The sequence below is a fragment of the Rattus norvegicus genome, chromosome 3, assembly GCF_036323735.1.
Source record: "Rattus norvegicus strain BN/NHsdMcwi chromosome 3, GRCr8, whole genome shotgun sequence".
NCBI classification, from domain to species: Eukaryota; Metazoa; Chordata; class Mammalia; order Rodentia; family Muridae; genus Rattus; species Rattus norvegicus.
Window position 1 is genome coordinate 36,075,101 of NC_086021.1, and position 20,604 is coordinate 36,095,704.

General features: G+C 52.8%; 2 protein-coding genes and 1 long non-coding RNA gene across 5 annotated transcripts; 1 reads left to right on the forward strand and 2 right to left on the reverse strand.

The window, feature by feature from the left end:
* Window positions 1-3,331: 3,331 nt before the first annotated feature.
* Lcn2 (lipocalin 2) lies at window positions 3,332-6,751 on the reverse strand. Of its 3 annotated transcripts, NM_130741.1 has the most exon segments (6): window positions 3,335-3,586; window positions 4,191-4,292; window positions 4,489-4,608; window positions 4,748-4,827; window positions 5,842-5,978; window positions 6,498-6,680. In NM_130741.1, coding segments are annotated over 6 exon segments (597 nt in total). In that variant the 5' UTR covers window positions 6,636-6,680; the 3' UTR covers window positions 3,335-3,566.
* A 6,394-nt stretch (window positions 6,752-13,145) lies between these two features.
* Ptges2 (prostaglandin E synthase 2) lies at window positions 13,146-20,330 on the forward strand. Its single transcript, NM_001107832.1, is given in 7 exon segments — window positions 13,146-13,932; window positions 14,930-15,127; window positions 17,711-17,769; window positions 18,074-18,223; window positions 18,543-18,743; window positions 19,145-19,262; window positions 19,800-20,330. Coding segments are annotated over 7 exon segments (1,155 nt in total). The 5' UTR covers window positions 13,146-13,656; the 3' UTR covers window positions 19,953-20,330.
* On the reverse strand, window positions 16,735-18,126 carry LOC120101523 (uncharacterized). The gene is made up of 2 exons (XR_005502080.2): window positions 17,432-18,126; window positions 16,735-16,913 (listed from the first exon to the last, which is right to left on the reverse strand). It is a non-coding gene; the product is annotated as an uncharacterized LOC120101523 (long non-coding RNA).
* Window positions 20,331-20,604: the final 274 nt, after the last annotated feature.

Below are 20,604 nucleotides of genomic sequence, written 5' to 3' on the forward strand. Positions count from 1 at the left end.
AGCAGCGCACTCAGGCCGCCCTGAGCCCCGCCCAAAGCCCAGCCCCTAGGCCTCCGCGCTACCACGCCCTTTGAGCTCCGCCCCCTCCCTGCTTCGGCGCTCTATCACGCCCACAAACATGGCTCCGCCCCGTCCGCTCTCAGGCTCCTCCTTCTCTGGCTTCTGAGCCCCGCCCCTCTCCAGGCCGCAGTGACCCGCGGTCAGCGGAGCCCGAGGACGTACAGAAGGTCAGGCAGTAGAGACCTTAGCCCCCTAGAGCTTGGGATATGTACGAGACTCCATCCTGCTGCTTCCTTCTCTCTGCATGGTCGGAATCAGAACTTCTCCTCCCCAGTCACCAGGAATCTGCCATCTTCCCACCTCCCCCTGGTGCTGCCGAGATGACCCACAACCCCTGTCCTATCTTGGCCAATCTTGGCCTCATCTCTTCTCTTAGGGTTCTCAAAGGCTACACTTTCGGGTGAGATCAGATTCCATACCAGGACAGTAGACGTAAATAAAGCCAATCTGTTTGATTCACGCCAATAAATATGACATGGGTTGGGAAGGAGCGTGAAGGGTTGTGTGTCTGGTTCCCAGTACAGAAAAGACTTGGTGTGCTCTGTAGGTGCGCCTGGGGTCTGTGGAAGGTCTGTGTGCTAAGTATCCTTGCTTGTGGCAGTCCATCACGGAAGACTTCATGATAAAGACCTCCAGCATTCACGTTCCCCCATGCCATGCACACTGGGAAGGGAAAAGAGACCTACACGGGGCTGGAGAGATGGCTCAGAGGTTAAGAGCACTGTCTGCTCTTCCAGAGGCCCTGAGTTCAATTCCCAGCAACCCATTGTGGCTCACAACCATCTGTAATGAGATCTGGTTCTCTTCTGGCATGCAGGCGTACATGCAGGCAGAAAGCTGTATGACCTATACATAATAAATAAATAAATAAATATTTTTAAAAAAGAGAGAGGGGGCTGGGGATTTAGCTCAGTGGTAGAGCGCTTACCTAGGAAGCGCAAGGCCTTGGGTTCGGTCCCCAGCTCCGAAAAAAAAAAGAACCAAAAAAAAAAAAAAAGAGAGAGAGAGAGACCTACACAAAGTCAACATCCAGAACCACTTGTGGATGGGACCCAGAAGAGTAATCGGGATCCAGCTCAGGGTCAGGGTAGTGTCTCAGGAACACTCACTTACCAGGACTCCTAGAGCTGTAATGGCCAGGTGACACCCCCCCCCCCCCCCCCGTGGCATCATGTCACGGTGGCTATTCCAGAGTGCAGGCTGTTCTCAGCACAGAGGCTTCAGTAAAGCTGGGAGAGGAAGGGAAGTGGATTCTTCCTCAAACCCCAGAGGAAGCACAACCCCGTGGACACCAGGAAATTAATGCAAGGGTGGGCTTAGGAGCTAGAAGAGAGTGCATGCTAATTGTAGCAATGTGTTGCTACAATGCGGCTGGGAAGCTCATATCTGCATTAGCCAAGAGGGAAGAAAGCCCCGTGTGTGCCAGCAGAGTTTGATTTGAAGAGCTCAACAGCCGCAAGAGGCTATGGGAAGCTGACTTCCCTGGTCCAGTGAAAAAACTGGACCGAGGCTAGAGAGATAGCGCAGCCATTAAGAGCACACACCCCTTTTGCTGAACCCCAATTCAAACCCCACCCACATCGGGCAGTTCACGCCCACCTATAGCTGGGGAAACCCATTGTCTCTGCTCTTCTCAGACTCTTAACATTTGTGCACATACTTTTATGCAGACAGGAAAAACAAACAAACAAATAAATAAAGCTGGAGAGTTGGTTCCGCAGTTAAGAGCATTGTTCTAAAGGATCTGGGTTCAGGGCTGGACAGGTGGCTCAGTGGTTAAGAACACTGACTGACGGGGCTGGGGATTTAGCTCAGTGGTAGAGCGCTTACCTAGGAAGCGCAAGGCCCTGGGTTCGGTCCCCAGCTCCGAAAAAAAAGAACCAAAAAAAAAAAAAAAAAAAAAGAACACTGACTGACTTCCAGAGGTCCTGAGTTCAAATCCCAGCAACCACATGGTGGCTCACAACCAACTGTAATGAAATTGGATGCCCTCTTCTGGTGTGTCTGAAGACATCGACAGTGTACTTATATTTAATAAATAAATTAATAAAAAAAAAAGATCTGGTTTGAATTCCCAGCACCCATATAGTGGCTCACAACTATCTGTAACTTCAGCTCCAGGCGACCTGACTCCTTTTCCTGGCCTCTATAAGAACTGCGTATATGTGGTTTGCATACATACGAAGGAAGGCAAGACATCTGTATAAAATTAAATAAATAGAAATCTGAGGGTTATGGCACACAGCACTTGGGAAACAGAGTCAGGGAAATCTCTATGAGTTCGAGGCCAGTCTGCTCTACATTCAGAGTTTCAGACCAGTCAGGGACACACAGTAGGACTCTGACTCGAAAGAAATCGACTGCTCAGATTGGAGCCCAGGAGTGAAGCATGTGGTGTGTTGCTTCCTTTCCTGGCTAGCCTTTAACCTAAGCCTTAGATCTAACTCTCAGCCCGGGACCTTCCTGGCCCTAGACATAGCCTCCACCCCCACTGACAGCTCAGCCTGAGTCAACCCGATCGATCTCTTCTTGAAGTCCATCACAGATTTCAACATTCTGGCAATCTGGGTCTCAGGTCTGTCCTGCCCTCTGCAGGACAGAAGATGGGATTGCTCACCACCAAGGCAAGGTGAAGGGGGCAGCATTTGTGTGCAAGGTGAGAAAGTCAGGCTCCTTTGGAACCCCAGGGGTCCTGGTGACAATTACTGGGGTAGGGGATAGAAATGGGAGGGTTTTCCTGTGGTTACTTTTCCTGTGGTTAATGTGGTGGGGCCACAGCTGTCACCAGTGGGGGATGGCGCCTTGTCAAGTATGACACAGGCCTAACCTCTATCCACATCTGTGCACCCTCCTGCCCTGGCCGAAGGCTCCCAGCAACCACGGATCCAGACCAGTTGGAATGGCTGTACCTTATATCCCCTCCAGGTTCTTCCAACTTCCCAGTCCTAGAGGGGCTACAGCTTTGGGACCTGTGGCAAGTGGTCAAGTGCAAGGTAGCCCTTGGAAGCAAGGGCATGGAGAAGCTTGTATAGCCCTGGAGGGTGAGCTCAGGGCTTGACTAGAGGCACCAAGTCAGTTCTATATGGAAGGGACTTGGGGAAGTTGATGGCCATATGAGAGAGCATATGGCAGGCTGGAGTTCTGGGGCCTTCTCTTCCCTGAGCCTTCTCTCTGTGGCCCTACCACTGAGCTGGAATGCTATTGGTGTGAGCCCACCCTATGCCCTTTTGTTATGGGGATTGTTATGGGGTTAAGCAGTACAGACTCAGAGAACTGGGGACATGTGTTTATTCAGCAGAAAGGGGGAGCCCGTTGGTGGGGCAGCGTTAACACAGGTGGATGGGGAGAGCTGATCAAATAAGAGGGATCAGATGCTTGGTGGAATCATGGCTGGTGGGGCAGCCAGGTGATTCTCTGGCAACAGGAAAGATGGAGCGGCAGACAGACAGGTGGGACCTGAACCATCAGGCCACTGCACATCCCAGTCAGCCACGCTCACCGTCTGTTCAGTTGTCAATGCATTGGTCTGTAGAAGAGGAAATTCATCAGAACAGAGCAGAGAACATGTGGGTGATCTCTGGCTGCCTGGACCTTCTTTCATGATTGGGGCAGCAGACAGTGTGACAGAGAGGCAGGAAGGGCTGCTGTGGGGGAGGGGCGGCTATACAGAGCAAGTATACCAGACTCTCTACCAGGTTTCCCCTCTGAGCCTTGGTTAGCCTCTCAGATGGTGGCTCTGTGTAGCCTGGAGTCTTCTACCCAGGCTACTTGAAAGCAAGATGTCCCTCAAGTTATGGGATGGAGAGGGGCCCGGGACAGCAAGGTTCAGGGTTTGGAAAGGAAATAGCCTTTAGCTATAGGAAGAGGTAGATGGCTTGGGGCAGCAAGTCAGGGGAAGCTTGGACTTGAACATGCGATCTTCATCTGGGCAAATCCTGGGTCAGTTGCCAGAAGGAAAACTCAGGGCTGAGACCCCTGAGGACTTGATAGACCCTGAGGTGTCACCGAGTCTCCCAGACCTCAAAATGGATCCCAATGGTTAGAGCAGGGGATTAAGTCTTCCCTTCCCCTGGTAGGTCAATACAAGACAGTCCCTGTGTCCCTTCCCTGTCTCCCCAACTGGCCATTACCGGTGGGAACAGAGAAAACGATGTTGTTATCCTTGAGGCCCAGAGACTTGGCAAAGCTGACGAATCGCTCCTTCAGTTCATCGGACAGCCCCTTGGTTCTTCCTGCAACCAAGATTGCCAGAGAGCAGCCGCAGGACACTCCATAAGTATGACTGAACTAACAAACGAACCCTCAGACTTGTTATCTGTGGAGGTCTGCAGAGAGGCCACTCCTTGAAGGGGCCGAAACTGAGACTTGGGATTCCCAACCCTGGGTATGACCTGAAGTTGAGTCCCGAAGGGTCAGGCAAGAACTCACCGTACAGGGTGACTTTGAAGTACTGTTTGTTTTCAGAGGTCTTCTGGAAAAATACCATGGCAAACTGGTCGTAGTCAGTGTCGGCCACTTGCACATCGTAGCTCTGTATCTGAGGGTAGCCTGAAGGCACGAAGAGCAAAGGATGGGTTTTGTCTGCCCAAGCTAAGAGGATGAGAAGTTCTCCCCAGCTTTCAGAGTGACTTTCCCAATAATAAAATATGGGTGGAGGGACAAGGACCCCACCAGACTCAGGACTCACTGTGAATATTCCCCAGGGTGAACTGGCCAGGCCTGGAGCTTGGAACGAATGTTCTGATCCAGTAGCGACAGCCCTGGCCCCTGTGGGATTTGACCAGAGTGAGTAGGGATATGACATAGGCTGGAATGTCCTTTAAACTTGAGCAGATGGGGCTAGTGTTCCGATGTTGCCCACCCCTATTCCTCTAACCCATAAAAGCCAGCCACCAACCCTGGCAGGAGGCCCCGCCCATCTTAGATGCACCTAGGCCTTCCCCCTCTGAGTCAGCCCCGCCTGATCCTGCTGACACCCTTCTCCCAGCAACCCCTGACCATCCTCCTGGTGCTTCTCTTCCCATATACAATAATCCAGGCCCCAGACATCCTACTCTTTTTCTCTGCTTCTCTCTTGGCAGCTAATCCTGAGCCGCCAGCCTGCTTCAAGCTAAGCACTATGCCCTTAACCCTTTGACCAAATGTGAAGTTTCCCCGAGTCCTGTCCATTCAATCCCCCGCCCCGCATAGCTGAGCTCCTCAAACTTGGGGTTCATCTGCCCTTTGCTCTACAGATAGTCTGCTCCAAATCCAGCCCACCCAGCTGCCTGAGGCAGTATCATCTCGAAGGCAGGCGTGCCCCCCCACACCCCTGCCTGCCCTCCTCTTCACTAATCTTTCTGCTCTCCCTTGCTCTAACGGAGCCACCTTGGCACAGCGCGAGATGCCCAGAGGCTATTCTGCTCACTGCCTGTCAACCCTAACTCAGGTGGACATGAGTAGCTCTTAACCACTTGAGCAATCTCCCCAGCCCTTCCTTGTTTTTGAGACAAGGTGAGCTCAATGATTGGGTTAGATTAACTGCCCATCGAGTCCTAGGGCTCCTGACCCCTCCTCCCCAGGGCTAGGATGCCAAACCCGGTTTCTCTATGCTTACACAGGGAGGTCGAACTCAGAGTCTCCTGCTTACGTGACACACGCTCGGTGGACTGAGCCATCTTCCTAGTGTCTCCCTCTTGTTTTCTGTGGATGGTGTGTCCATCCCCCCCTTTGACAGAAGACAGGAATGGGAGAAGGAAAGTGCAAGAAATGACCCGGTTCTGGGCTGTAACAGGGTTTCACCTGACGAGGATGGAAGTGACGTTGTAGCTATTGTCTTCCTGTAGCTCATAGATGGTGCTGTACATGGTAAAGCGGCTTTGTCTTTCTTTCTGGACCGCATTGCCTGCCAGGCCGACAACGAACCACCTGCCCTGGAACTGCAAGAAAGGAGAGATGGAGCCAGGGGTGGCCTCACAGGCCGATCCTCCTGCTGTTCCTCTTGGCACCTTCAGGCACCCCAGCTGGAGGGCAGGAGGGCCCCAGGCTCAGTCTGTCTGGAGATACTGGCAGGTGTTAGCCTCTTCCAAGGCTAGACAGGATCCTAGGCCGAGTTAGCCCCGAGTTGTCAGGAAGGGGTGGTCTTGGGTGAGGGGTTGCTGAACTGTCATTTCCTCCTCAGTGTGGAGTGACTGAAAAGATTCCTACCTGACAGGAACAATGGAGACTAAGGGAGAGGAGGTATAGACCTGTGAGGCCCTGTCAGAGTGACTGTCTGAGCAGAACGAGACGCAGTGGCATCCCCTCGGACACAGAGTGATGGTGAGCGGAAGCCCGGACCCTGGTGTCCCAGAATCCTAGCCATCCTACCCAGCGCTGCCCTCCAAACCTTTGGTTTCTCCTCCCATCCGCTCCCTGTTTCCCCTGGCCCCTCCTGCAGTCGCCCTTCAGAGTCCTACCCGTTCGGTCCAGAAGCCTGGCTGCAGGGGCACACTGATCAGAGGTGGGGCAGGGATCAAGTTCTGAGTTGAGTCCTGGGCCTGGCTCTGCAGGACCCCAAGCAGGACAAGGGCCAGACACAGGACACCCAGGCCCATGGTTTCAGCAGCTACTAGGTCCGATGTGTGCCGGAGGAGGAAGAGCAGAGAATGAGGAGGACTCCTCAGGGGGCCTCTTTATGGGCCTACCTGGCTGCCAACCCCCCTTGTAGGGTGGGGTAGTCCATCCTTTACCAAGTCCAGGAAGCCATGAGGTAATTGCCAGCACATCCTGTTGAAATACTTGGCAAGATTTCTGTCCCTCTCTCCCCCAGGAACTGTGCAAGGTTGAGCAAAAGGAAGGGCTGCAGGGGGGTGGGGGAACGGGGGAGCTGAAGGGACATTCCCAGAGCCCTGGATTCTGGCAGGCACAAGGGCACTGCCTGTGGGGTCAGCAGCTCAGATCTGGACAGTCTTCCTCCCACCCCCACCCCGCCCCCACAACCCTCTAGGAGTCCTAGTGAATGAGAAACAAGACATCGAGTGTGGTGAAGGCCCCCCTCCCCCGCCCCACACCTACACCTGCTGAAAACCAGAACTGTCTCACTGTACCAGACCCTGTGTAGCTTCCTTGTCTGGAGAGGTGAGGACGGGGGAGAGTGAATGTTTTAGACAGGAAAGAATGGGACACCCTGTTCCAAGCCTGCCAAGCTTGGACTTGGTCCTGGCACAGGGTGAGGCAGCCAGAAGATTAGCCTGGAGGTGCCCAATCCCTTGAGCCCCTTTGCTTTCCCATGACCATGCTGACATTTACAGGAGCAGACAGGGCAGCAGTTGAACTCTCAGGGACAACCCCTCTCCTGTGCCACACGGTCCTTAGAATACAGCCACTTTCAAAGGCAAGGACTTGCAACCTTGTTGTCATCGTAGGATAAGGGGGAGCACCAGCCCCTTGGGAAAAGTAGGGGTGTGTGTGTGTGTGTGTGTGTGTGTGTGTGTGTGTGTGTGTCCATACTGCCCAGTGTACTCCAGTTACTTTGGACAGAAGCAAGGTTCCACCTTCTCCTTAAGTTATCCTCCCTTGAAAAGGCATCCCCTGGGTTTGGTCCCCAGCTCCGAAAAAAAGAACCAAAAAAAAAAAAAAAAAAAAAGAAAAAAGAAAAGAAAAGGCATCCCCCTGTCTCTGGCCATAGCCTTGAGCAGGAGAACCTAGTGCCCCAGCCTTAGGACTTTCTCTCCCCAGCTGATTCCAGCCTAGGGCTGAAGAAAAAGCCCTTTCCTCTCTGGGGCCTGGCTAACATTCATTGAAAGGTTGCGATGGATGGATCCCAGATGCTATATTGTGCTTCCCTCCCCGCCAGGTGGCTTCCTCAGAATCCGCATCTGAACATCTGACCTAAGGCTGGACTGAAGTCCTCTGGCCCTGCACAGGACTAAAAAGGCTTATTGATCTGTTTGCTGCTCCTGACCTCCCCCTTCCACTGCTGCTTAGCTCTAGGGTGGTTAGCCAGGAGGGAAAGCTTAGAGGGGGATTTTAACCTGATAAGTAGGCTATAGCCTCACATCCCCCCACACCTAGGATGCAGCCTTCCCCCTCTCCCATGTCAGAAAGACTACAGCGCTACAATCTGTCCCCTCAGGTCCCTGGATGATGAAAGAACAGGAAGTGAAGCTGAGCCAAGCTGTGGGGACAATGTGGCCACCAGAGCCTGTCACTCTTGAGGTACCAGGGACCTCCCCACCCTTCCAGCCCCTTGTAGCTCAGACCTAGGGGATCCACCCCTTCTACCCTCTGTGACCTTAAAAGGTATCCAAGAACTGAGGAATAGAGCTCCATGGTGGAGGGTTTGTCTAGCACGTGGGAGGCCCCAAATTCTATTTCCAACAGTACAAAGAACCAACCTTCCAACTAAACACGTTAGCTTGAAAGGTCTCCTTGAAAGCTGTATGTGGTGGCTCCCACCTTTAAGCCCAACACTCTGTGCAGAGGCAAAGGATCTCTGTGACTTCAAGGCCAGATGAGCCTGGTCTGCATTGGGAGTTTGAGGCAAGCAAGCCAAAGGATACACTCAAGGCCTTTGACTTAAAACAAACAAACTCATGTATAAATCAAAGGCACCCTTGAGTCTCTGGTGATTATTGGGTGTAGACAGAGCCCCCAAGAATTTTTAGTCAGGAAAAACAGAATCTCAGAGGAGCTGGACAGGCAGGATATTCTAGACTCTGAAAACCAGGGGGCAGAGTGACCAGTGGAACCGAGCCAGTATGAACTGGGGCAGAGAGCTGGGTCTGGAAAAACTAAAAGGTCAGAATTAAGGGTGGGAGGGGAGATGGCCTAGCTCAGGACCCTGGCTGTTCCAGGTACAAGGCACACAGCCACCTTCAGCCTGCTGATTCTTCCCCCAGGATCCTGCCAGCTCTCCCATGAACCCTCTCTCTCTGAAACTGAATCCCTAAAGGCCAGGTAGCCTCAAACTCCCTATGTCACCAAAGATGACTTTGAACTTCTCATCCCCCTGCCTCCACCTCTCGTCCAGTCGGTCTCTTTCCTTCTTTCCTTCCTTCCTTCCTCCCACCTCCTTCTTCCCTCCCTCCCTTCTTCTTCCTTCCTCCCTCCTTCCCTTCCTTCCTCCCTCTTCCTTCCTTCCCTTGTTCTCTTGATTCTACCTCTGAGTGTTGGCACACATCGCCAACCAAGCCAGCCACTTCTTTTTTTTTTTTTCTTTTTTTTTTCCGGAGCTGGGGACCGAACCCAGGGCCTTGCGCTTCCGAGGTAAGCGCTCTACCACTGAGCTAAATCCCCAGCCCCCGCTACTTCTTTTTATTATTTATTATTTATTTTGATATCAGGTCTCATTGTGTAATCTGTGCTGATCCTGAACTTAGTAGTAACACATCTAGGTCACACTTGAGTTTTCTGTGGTCATAAAGCCCAAGAACTCTAACTGCTACACAACCCGACCTAGGTCCATTCCACATGAGAGGCTCCGAGGTTACTGCATTTCAAGAATCCAGTCTGACATTCTGATCCAGAAACTCACTGCAGAAACTGGTGAGCCTGGCCTTGAGGGGCTGGAGCGAACGCAGCTCCACTCTCCAGCCTGGCCCTCAGGTCTGCTTGCGGAATTCAGGACTACTAAACAGGCTTTTCAGGGCCTGGGTTGCCTGGGTAGAGACCTGAGGCAACAGAGCCTGGAGAAGACTTAGGAGTACAGCTCAGTGGTAGAGCAGTGTCTAGTGTGCCCAGGGCCCTGTACTCCATTCTCAGCTCTGCTAATAAAAAATAAACAATAAACAAATAAATATGTTTTTCCCCATGGCCCAGGAAATAAATATATCTCCTCCCTCAGCAACCATCGGCTGCACATGGATCCCTAGGGAGGGGTGAGGCCTTATGGACCTGTCCCCCTGTGCCTGTCTTTCATTCCAGAGCATGGATGCATGCAGGTATAGGCCCGAGACAGGGCCAACATGACCACACGCACAGGGCCCTGGAGGCCACAGCCCTGGGCAGGTCTGCAGCAGGCACCAAGTATCTAGGAGGCAGTGGGCGACTGCTTAGTACAACTGGGCAGGGTGACTGCCTGGTTGCACAAGGAAGGGGCACGTCTAGGGCAGCCATTCCTTGGCACCATTTCCCAGTTCCTTGCTTCTCTGACCCTAGCTGGACTGGGCCTCTGAGGGACACCATCAGAGGTGGCTTTTCTGAGAGGACAGACATACTTTCCCTAAAAGATTGCTTCTCTCTTGTGCCTTGCAAGCCCAGGACAGATCAGGAAAATGTGTAGCCCAGGAGGCAGGAGAGTGGCTGCTGGAATGGTTAAAGACTAGGTGTCTGAGAACATGTCTCTAATTCCAGAACCATGACACCCATGCTACTGTGGGGGGGACCCCTGGGAGCCCATTCTACCCTCCCCATTCATCCCAGAGGTTTCAGTGACTGAGCCACTTGGGAGAGGTGGCATGGATGAATCTAACAGGCAGTGAAGCTGGGGCAGGCTCCATGAGGTCAGTGTGTCTTTACACAGGGCTGACCCAAGCCAGTAGAGATAGGATGGGCAGGGAAGGCGTCTAAGGAACATGGTAGAGCCATGTTGATAATCTCCCCCCCCCCCCCCCCCAGATCTTAGCCTTGGACTGGCTGCTGTGCTTCTTGGAGTCCTTCTCAAGAAACCATATCAGGTGTGAAGAGTGGGTTCCTGGGGACAGGGCTTAGGCCAGAGTAACGACCATCCTGTATGGCTCTCAGAACACCTCTCAGGGTGGAACCTTCTATATGGGTGTGATGAGCAGAGAGCATTGGACTGGGGACTTCATTCTGGACTCAGAGTTCCTCAGGTCTTGTGGATGGGGAGTACCTCTCCTGAGACCCTCAGCCTTAGTCAGCCAGAGGCAGCAACCTGGGTCCCCTTCAGACACCATGGGGTCCCCCTGTTTCATGCTACCTCCCCCACACTTCTGGGTTCCGCAGATTGAGTCCACTTCCTCCCCACTCCTTCCCCTATCTGTAGGTCTGGTGCTAGCCACACTCAGCCTTCTCTCAAGAGCAAACTTTTCTAACAATGTTTCCTGCCAATGGCTTCTGCAACTGGGAAAGGCTGAGGGTTTCCGAGGGTTTCCCAAATGACCGTATTACAACAGATTGCCACATCTGTTGGCTTAGAATCACATCTTCCAAACCCCAGAAGTCGGAAGTCAGAAACCCAGTGTACAGGGGCTCAGGAGAAGGCTCAGTGTGTAAAGTACTGGCTTCGTGATTATAAGGATCCCGGTTCGAATCCCTTGAAACCACAGAAAAGCCAGGTGTGGTGTCACGTGCCTGTGGTGCCAGTGTCCTGTGGTAAGATGGGAGGTGAAAAGAGGAAAAACCTCAGAAACTCCTGGGCATGCCAGCCTGCCATGGGACACAAAGAGCAGACCTTCTCAAACAGGGTGGGTGGTGAGGACTGACTCCCAGGTCTCCCCTGACCTCCACAAGTGTGCAAATCCTGAAGTCCTCATATATAACCACCTCCATGGCACCGCCTCAAATGGACACATTTGTACACAAGCAAAAATAAAATAAATAATCAGGTCTGCCCCCAAGCACAGGGGTTCACATGTGTGATCCCAGCGTTTGGGAGGGTGAGGGAAGAAGTGTCATGAGATGGAGGCCAGCCTGGGCTCTGTAGCAAGTTCTATTACAGTGAGGCCTTATCTTTAGAGATGGGGGCGGGGCAAGGTGCTCACTGTCCTTACAGCTCTAGAGGGTGCACAAATGGAGACACAATGGCCAGTTCCTCACAGTTGGCACCTTCCAGGATGCGGGCATTTCAGAAGACAGACAGGGGCAGACAGTCTGGTTTGTAACCTGGGGGGCCTTTGGCAAAAGCGCTAATCCCAGTCTTTTTTTTTTTTAAATGATGTATTTATTATGTATGCCTGCAGGTCAGAAGAGGTAATCAGATCTCATTATAGATAATTATGAGCCAACCTCTGGTTGCTAGGAATTAAACTCAGGACCTCTGGAAGAGCAGACCGTGCTCTTAACCTCTGAGCCTTCTCTCCAGCTAATTCCATTCTTACAAGCTGATCTAATTACCCCCTAAACGACTCAATTATTCTGACCACTCAGCTCTTAAGTTCCAGTTTATAGATTTTGAAGGATCACAGACATCCCAACCACACTGGGGATGGGTTTTATCTGGCCACGAGGGAAGAGGCTGTCCTTAGTTGCCGAGTCCTTGGATGAAGCACACTAGGACCAGAAGTCTGGGAGAGACCAGACAATGGACAGAGAGAGAGGGTAGGTGAGGAGAGGACTGGAAAATCAGTTACTGATCTGATCTGCCTGAGAAGTGAACAGGCAGTGGGCCTCTCAGCCCAGGCTGCAGCGCCACCTTTCTGAAATTGTGGTCAGTTTGGGGCTTCTACGGTCTCATTTTCCCCACTAGTAGAACAAGATTGGTAGGTACAGTTCTCTAGTGCAGGTTCCAGGCATTTGTTCCAGGACACCGTCCTGGCTAGTTGCCGGACTGTTCCGGAACAACTCCTGCCTCCCTCACTTAGAGGCGGTGTTTGAGCCGGAATCCTCCGTGACTTTTAAGCCCATGATTCTCTTCCCAGCTGGGTTTTCACAGAAAAGCATGTTGGGACCGCCTCGCCTTTTTCCCTCGTCTAGGCTGCATGCGCAGGTTCCAGTTGCGGCTGGATAGTGTGGGATATGGCGCTGCCAGGCCCAGGAGAAGGTGAAGGCTGTGGATCGTACCCAGATCGGATCCCAGAACCTCCACAGCTAGTCTCCCACATCTCTATACCGGCTCACCAACAAACCCCACCTCTCTCCCTCTCGATTCCACGCCCACCCTAAAGTCCCGCCCTCTTTCCGATTCGGGGCGGGGTCATGCCAGGGCTGTCCACGAAGAAGCCTAGGCGGTGGAGGTCGGGCGCTCGTTTAAAGACCAGTGAGCTCGGGGTTGGGGATTTAGCTCAGTGGTAGAGCGCTTGCCTAAGAAGCGCAAGGCCCTGGGTTCGGTCCCCAGCTCCGAAAAAAAGAACCAAAAAAAAAAAAAAAAAAAAAAAAAAAAGACCAGTGAGCTCGCCTCGCAAAGGCCTGGGGTGTCCTGGTAGCTTCGCTCATTCCCATTCCCGCCTTTGAGGCCTTTGGGTTGGCGATCCGGCCCCCTTAGCTTGAACCATTTCCGAAGCACGTGGTTTTCAAGGCCCCCGCTGGGTTTGAGAAAAGTTTATGGTTCGCGTCACAACAGCAGCGTACAGCATTGCGGGAGGGCAGAAGGCGTCTAAGACGCTGCGGCCGCCTATTGGAGACAGCGTTGGACTTTTTCTGGGTAGTGCATGGGTCGGAAGACTGGCGTTTTCCCTGACATCGTAGATTCACGATGTGGAAACGCCCGACCACGAGTCACAGGTTACCGTTGCACCCCTAGAAGGCAGCGACATCAAGCCACTTCCAAAGCCCCTGGGGTGTAGTTCTGCCTCTCAGGCAGACAAGCGCTCCCGTTCCCTTCACGGCCTCTAGTCCTACTTGGCGTCATCGTTACCCTAGGCAACACACAGACACAGAGTGCTGTCCCTTTAAGGAATCCTAGCACCTTGGCCATTTTAGTTTTGCGCGCCCGCCCGCAGCACCGGCAAAGCGAACATGGCCCAGGCAGCGCGCGTTGCGTGGGTGCTTGGCTCTAGCCGGTGCGCCCTGTCAGAGGGGCTGCTCACACGACCCTGGACACAACTCTCGGCACAGAGCCGGGCGGGCTTCACCAGGGCGGCAGCGGGAAACCGGGGCGCCTCGATCCGCAAGGGGAGCCCGCGGTTGCTGGGGGTGGCGGCGCTGGCCCTGGGCGGCGCTCTGGGGCTGTACCACACTGTGCGGTGGCACCTGCGCTCCCAGGACCTCCACGCCGAGCGCTCGGCTGTGCAGGTAAGACTTAGCTGGATCGGACTGCTGATGGGGAGCCGGGATTAGCCCTGAACTCCTGAGAAGCCGCAGGGTCAGGAGCGGCCTCTTTCGCGGGCTTGTGACCTTGGGCGAGTGTCTTGGCCAAGGAGTACGAGGAGGGTGGTGCTGTTGCCCATGACCTAGAGCTGTATATATTGTATGCCACGGTCTCTTGTGATTTAGGGGTGTGTGTGTGTGGCACCGGGAGTAATCTTTATGGAAAGAGTGAACCTGACTTCAGACTCAACTGGAGGCGTGCTCCAGCCTACCGTGGCTTTGCAGCCCTGTAGACATTTCATGAGTTGCAGAGTCTAAGCCCCTCTCCACCCTGCCTCCCATGCTCAGGAACTGGAACTGGAGAGGGGGTCCCTGTGGTTCCCTGCTCTCTTCCCTGCCCATCCTATTTCCATTTGAAGACTGAGGGGAGGGGGCTGCGACTGTAGCAAACTCACCTGAAGGCTTCCCTGCCGAGAAACTAGGGGCAGCCTCCTCCACGTTTGGAGATCTGAGGTAGATCTCACTTGTGGCCAATGCTGCCTGGCTAGTTGGTGGGCCCTGCGGGTTACCCAGAGAAGTCAGGGGCGGGGTTGGGAGATGGGAGTGGAGGAGACCTTAAGGACTATTGAAGCTGGAGGACACATCCTGGGACTGTCTTGTGTCCCTTTTGGGACCGGAAGAAGATGAACTAACACTCCCACACACACACACACACACACACACACACACACACACACACACACTCTCGCACGTTGGTGGTGGCTGATCCTCCTGGCCCTGTGGTATATCTGCTGGGCACTTGGAGCTAGGCTAGGCTGTCTGTCACTCCCTTGCCCACCCTCTATTCTCTCCACCTTTCCTCATTCTATTTTCCTGGTCACCTTAGAAGACTCCCTGAAGAAAGGTTTGCTGTGGGGTAGAGGGTGGAGCAAGAGCTCTGGGACTCCAGGTGTTACAAGCCCCATTTTTTTCTCTCCCCTAGCTGTCCCTGTCCAACCGCCTGCAGCTGACCCTGTACCAGTACAAGACATGTCCCTTCTGCAGCAAAGTCCGTGCCTTCCTCGACTTCCACTCCCTGCCCTATCAGGTGGTAGAGGTGAATCCCGTGAGAAGGACCGAGATTAAATTCTCCTCCTACAGGAAGGTACCCATCCTGGTGGCCCAGGAAGGAGACAGCTTGGTGAGCCTTGGGGATCTCATGCCTCCTTTCTGTCCCCAGCTATCTAGGAGTCTTCCTAAATCTGGTCCTGCTTTATACTCTAACAGAACTTGTGATTCCTGAATCTCCACTGTGGTCCTTAAGTGTGGGGTGGGCAGTGCAGGTCCAGGTTGTTCTGGTAAACCCTGGAGTTTTCATGCTAGTCTGGGCAGCATGGCAGGATACAGTCACAGCAACCACCCTAAAATAAACTTAGGACCTTTTCCTTCCCTATTAGCTGAGTCTTGGGGATAGCCTCGGGATGCACTTAAGAAGGACAAACTGTGGGGTTGGGGATTTAGCTCAGTGGTAGAGCACTTGCCTAGCAAGCGCAAGGCCCTTGGTTTGGTCCCCAGCTCCGAAAAAAAAAGAAAAAAAAAAAAAAAGAAGAAGAAGAAGGACAAACTGTGTTTGTAGTTGGGGTGACCTGGGTCGGCCGCTCACTGGCTGTCCTAATTAGAGGTTTTTTTGTTTTGTTTTGTTTTGTTTCTTTTTTTTCGGAGCTCGGGACCAAACCCAGGGCCTTGCGCTCTACCACTGAGCTAAATCCCCAACCCCCTAATTAGAGTTTTTATTGCTGTGTTGAAACACCATGACCAAAAGCAAGTTGGAGAGGAAAGGGTTTGTTTGGCTTATATTTCCAGTTCAAAAGCATTGAGGACAGAAATTTATGCAGGGCAGGAACCTGGAGGTAGGAGCTGCTGCAGAGACCATGGAGGGGTGCTGCTTACTGGCTTGCTCTCTGTGGTTTGCTCAGCCTGCCTTCTTTTTTTTTTTTTTTTTTTTTTTGGTTCTTTTTTTCGGAGCTGGGGACCGAACCCAGGGCCTTGCGCTTCCTAGGTAAGCGCTCAGCCTGCCTTCTTATAGAACCCAGGACCCCAGCCCAGGGATGGCCTCGCCCACAATGGGCTGGGCCCTCCCCATCAATCTCTAATTAAGAAAATGTCTACAGCCCGATCTTATGGAGGCATTTTCTTAACTGAAGCTCCCTCCTTTCAGTTCACTGTAGCTCGTGTCAAATTAACCTTAGGCTAGGCAGCCCACTAGTCCTGGGTGCCGGTTTTCACCTCTCTGGACTGGTGCTTTGTTTTGTATAGAGTCTTGCCTGTTGTGTTGGCCTAGAACTCAGTATCCTTGTGTCTTGCGTGCTAGGGTTATGGGCATGTACCATCCTGTTGTGGTTTTTTGTTTTGTATTTTTTGAGACAGAGGCTCATTGTGTTCCCCTTGTTCTGAAATTTGATGTGTTTTTTGAGACAGGGTCTCTCTGTATAATACAGCCCTAGCTGTTCTGGAACCAGCTATGTTGATCAGAGTAGTCTTGAAATCACAGAGATCCACCTGTCTCTGCCTCCTTAGTGCTGGGATCAAAAGTGTATCAAAAGTCAGGCTGGAGAGATAGCTCAGTGGTTTAGAGCACTGACTGCTCTTCCAGAGGTCCTGAGTTCAAATCCCAGCAACCACATGGTGGCTCACAACCATCTGTAATGGGATCTGATGCCCGCTTCTGGTGTGTCTGAAGACAGCTACAGTGTACTTATATATAATAAATAAATAAACCTTTAAAAAAAACTTAAAAAGAAGCATGTGTCACTATGCCCAGATTACAGTTTTAATTAAGGGCCGCTGACATGACTTTGGGTAAAGGCGCTTGCTGCTAAACCTGACGTCCTGAGTTTAAGTCCCAGGACTCTGGTAGAAGGAGACCAACTATACGAGCTGTCTTCTGACCACCCTCTCTGTCATTCACAAAGAAAATAAAGTGTAAGCTGAAAAGCAAAAAATGCCTCATTAGGTATGATGTACATGGCTTCCTGCTTCTTTGAGGCAGAAACAGGCAAGTCTCCGCGTGTTCAGGCGAGCCTGGACTACACAGTAAAACCCTGTGTACAGAAAAAGATTTTTAACTACAAACAAAAAGATTTTTAACTACATTTTTGTCTACTTACTACTTAGCATGCACCTGCGGGCATACATGAGGCACCGCTTGTTTACTTTCAGTTTTGGTTTTTCAAAATAGGGTAGCAGCTCTGGCTGTCGTGGGACTCGTTCTATAGGCCAGGCTTGTCTTGAACTCAGATCGTCTGCCTCCCAAGTGGTGGATTTAGGCTAGTTTCTTAATTAGTCCATAGGATCCCCGCCTTGGGGCTGTGGGGACAGTAAAGATAAAATCCTGCCCTGGTGCAGCCTCTGCGTCCTTCCCAGCCCTGTGGTGCCAAGAGGCCAAGTGAGTCGGATTAGGGTCAGATGCCAGGCTCTCCCAGTCACATACCCCCAAAGGCCATACCTGGTCACCATTACTCCAAAAGAGGGCCTGAGAATGGGGAGTAGTGAGCTCAGGACGTGAGTTTGGGGTACCTCTGTGATGGATCAGCAGTGCCCAGGTTCAAGGACCTCGGGTGCTGCCATTGTTTAAGGAGCCCAGTCCTTCTGTGCCAGCCGGAACCTCTGATCCGAACCTGTCTTTTGGGCAAGGGCGTGGCTTAGTACTCGGGCATGCCTCACCTGCCCAGGGCCCCAGCCTCTGTGCCAGCATCACAAAAGACAATTGTCTCTTCCCTTCCAGCAACAGCTCAATGACTCCTCAGTCATCATTAGTGCCCTCAAGACCTACCTGGTTTCAGGGTAAGTCACTCCTGGGAGGCCCTGCCGGGCCTTATCTAAGGGTGGGGCCGAGATAGACGGTTCTAGAAGAGACTAAAGGCATCTTACTCCAACGCCTGCCTCCTTATTTCCTGCCTCTTCTTCTACCAGGAAAGCATTCCTCCTGTCTAACCTAATCCCCTTTTGCTGCTAGTGAGGCAACATAGGAGGGTCTCGACTGAGTCAGGCTGGGAAGGGCTGGTTTGGGCTGGTTTGGTTAGCGGTGGGGGGGGGGGGGAGGGGCAGGAGGACGGAGTCAGGCTGAAGCTGTAGCCTTCCTCTGAAGGCAGCCCCTGGAAGAGATCATCACTTATTACCCACCCATGAAGGCCATGAATGACCAGGGCAAGGAGGTAACCGAGTTCGGCAACAAGTACTGGCTCATGCTGGACCAGAAGGAGGCCCAGCAGATGTATGGCGGAAAGGAAGCCAGGACGTGAGTGGAGCTGCGGCCACATGAGGGGTGGAATGGACAGGGGCAGAGCCGGATGCTCTGGGGTCTGAAGGAACCTTTCATAAGGGTTGCACATCAAATACCCCGCATATTGGATACTTAAATTACATATGGATAACAGTAGCAAAATTACAGTTAGGAAGTAGCAACAAAATGATTTCACAGTTGGGGGGTTATTAAAGGGTTGCAGAGTTAGGAAGGCTGAGAGCCACTGCTCTGGGTTGTCTTGTGGGAGACTGGGTGTTAGGGCAGAGCTCTGGCCCAGGGACAGTGTCACACCCTCTGCGTCCTGCATCCACAGGGAGGAGATGAAGTGGCGGCAGTGGGCGGATGACTGGCTGGTGCATCTCATCTCTCCCAACGTGTACCGAACACCTGCCGAGGCCCTGGCTTCCTTCGACTATATTGTCCGTGAGGGCAAGTTTGGGGCTGTGGAGGCCACCATGGCCAAGTACGTGGGCGCAGCTGCCATGTACTTCATCAGCAAGCGCCTCAAAAGCAGGTGATGGCTCATGGAATGCATGCGTATGCACCAGTAGGCCTGCCCTCCCCAGTCCTGGCATGGCAGTCTGGGTAGTATCCATCAAACCCCTCAGGGAGGGGAGAGGGGAACTGAGGCCTAGAGAAGACAAGCGAGGCCTGGGACCCAGCACGACTGATCACTCCCTAGCCTGGGCTTTGGGGTCAGAAGCCATGGCCCTACCCTCTGCCCTCTATTTCTGTCTCCTCGTCAGGGTCCCTTGAGCTACACACTCACTCAAGGGGGCCAGTACTCAGTGATGTGGGTACTGTCCCCTCATCTAGGGCTATGCCAGTCACCCTACCTTTCTGCTTTATGAATAGGAGGCTGTGCTCATTCGGGCTGGGAAAGGAGTTCTCTGACTAACCATTCTCTCTACCCAGGCACCACCTGCAGGATGATGTCCGGGTAGACCTCTATGAAGCAGCCAACAAGTGGGTGACAGCCGTGGGCAAAGACCGGCCATTCATGGGGGGTCAGAAGCCTAACCTTGCTGACCTGGTACGTCTGATGGTGATAGTTAGAGTGGCATGCCTTTGGGGTGGGATGGTGGGGAAAGGAAAAACCTTTTGCAGCTCCCTGTTCCCCATAGGAACTATGGTTCTCTCGTGTGTGTGTGTGTGTGTGTGTGTGTGTGTGTGTGTGTGTGTGTGTGTGTGTGGTGTGGGGGGGGGGGTCAGGAAAGGCAAAAGCAAACAGCTTTTATGGTTCTCATACCCGTAAGGCTCAGGAAAGGGATATAGTTTCAGGCTAGGCAGGATCCAGGGGCCTGAGTTACAGTGGCAGGACCTTGGCCCCCTGTCTGATTTCACAGCTCAGTCACAGTATGCATGGGCTCCAGGCCTTTACCTGCAAGCCTCACTGGCCCTAGCCCTGAGCAGTCCTGTAACCAGGTAGCCTTGGTCTGACCAGATGCTGAGATATTTCCTCTTCAAAATCCTACACGACTGTCAGCAAACAGGCAGTGTGGAGGCCTCCTCTGAGGCCTTGGTGCCCCCACGGCCCCAGTGCAGTGACTGGTCCTTGACTCCTCCCTAGGCAGTGTATGGTGTGCTGCGAGTGATGGAGGGTCTGGAAGCCTTTGACGACCTGATGCGACACTCACACATCCAGCCTTGGTACCTGCGGATGGAGCGGGCCATCAAAGAAGCCTCTTCAATGCACTGTATGCACCCTAATTGCAAAGACTAGCTGCTAGAGGCACGAGACCTGGACCAGTCCCTGGCTGTGCTTGTAGGGCAGTCATTTCATCTCTAGCCTCCAGTTCTCTATTTCTAATACTGGACATTTCTAGGGCCCTTGACGCTGAGGACAAGGCCCAAACTTAATAGCTGTTCTGAGGATAAAGGGTCTGGGGGTCACAAAGGACTACCCTCCAATCCCAGTTCCAGAGCCTGATCTCCCAACGGGGACTCCTTTCAACTCCTCTAGGGCTCAGTCCCTTGTTGACTCGGATCAGGCAATCTGTTAACAAAAGCCCTGTCCACGTGCCTCGGAGTTCCAGCTCTTCCCGTGCCCCTGGGACTGTTGTATTTGTAATAAAGGAGAGGTCTGCTGCTCCCCTCTGGCAGCCGCTGTTCTGAGGCCTGGTCTGTAGGATGGGTGCTGCTGGGGCTGTCAGTCAAGAGAAGCCAGGGCAGGCTATAGTAACCCTGGTGCCTCCGTCGCGCCATTGGTGCCCACTGTACAGCACCAGGATTTGGACTGTGTTTTTTTTTTTTTTTGTTTTGTTTTTTTTGTTTGTTTTTTTAGTCTGGTTATGTCCCCACTGACCATGGAGCTCTGTGCAGTGATCTTCCTCTCCTAGCCTCCATCTGTCAAATGGGTACACTGATAGTCCCGC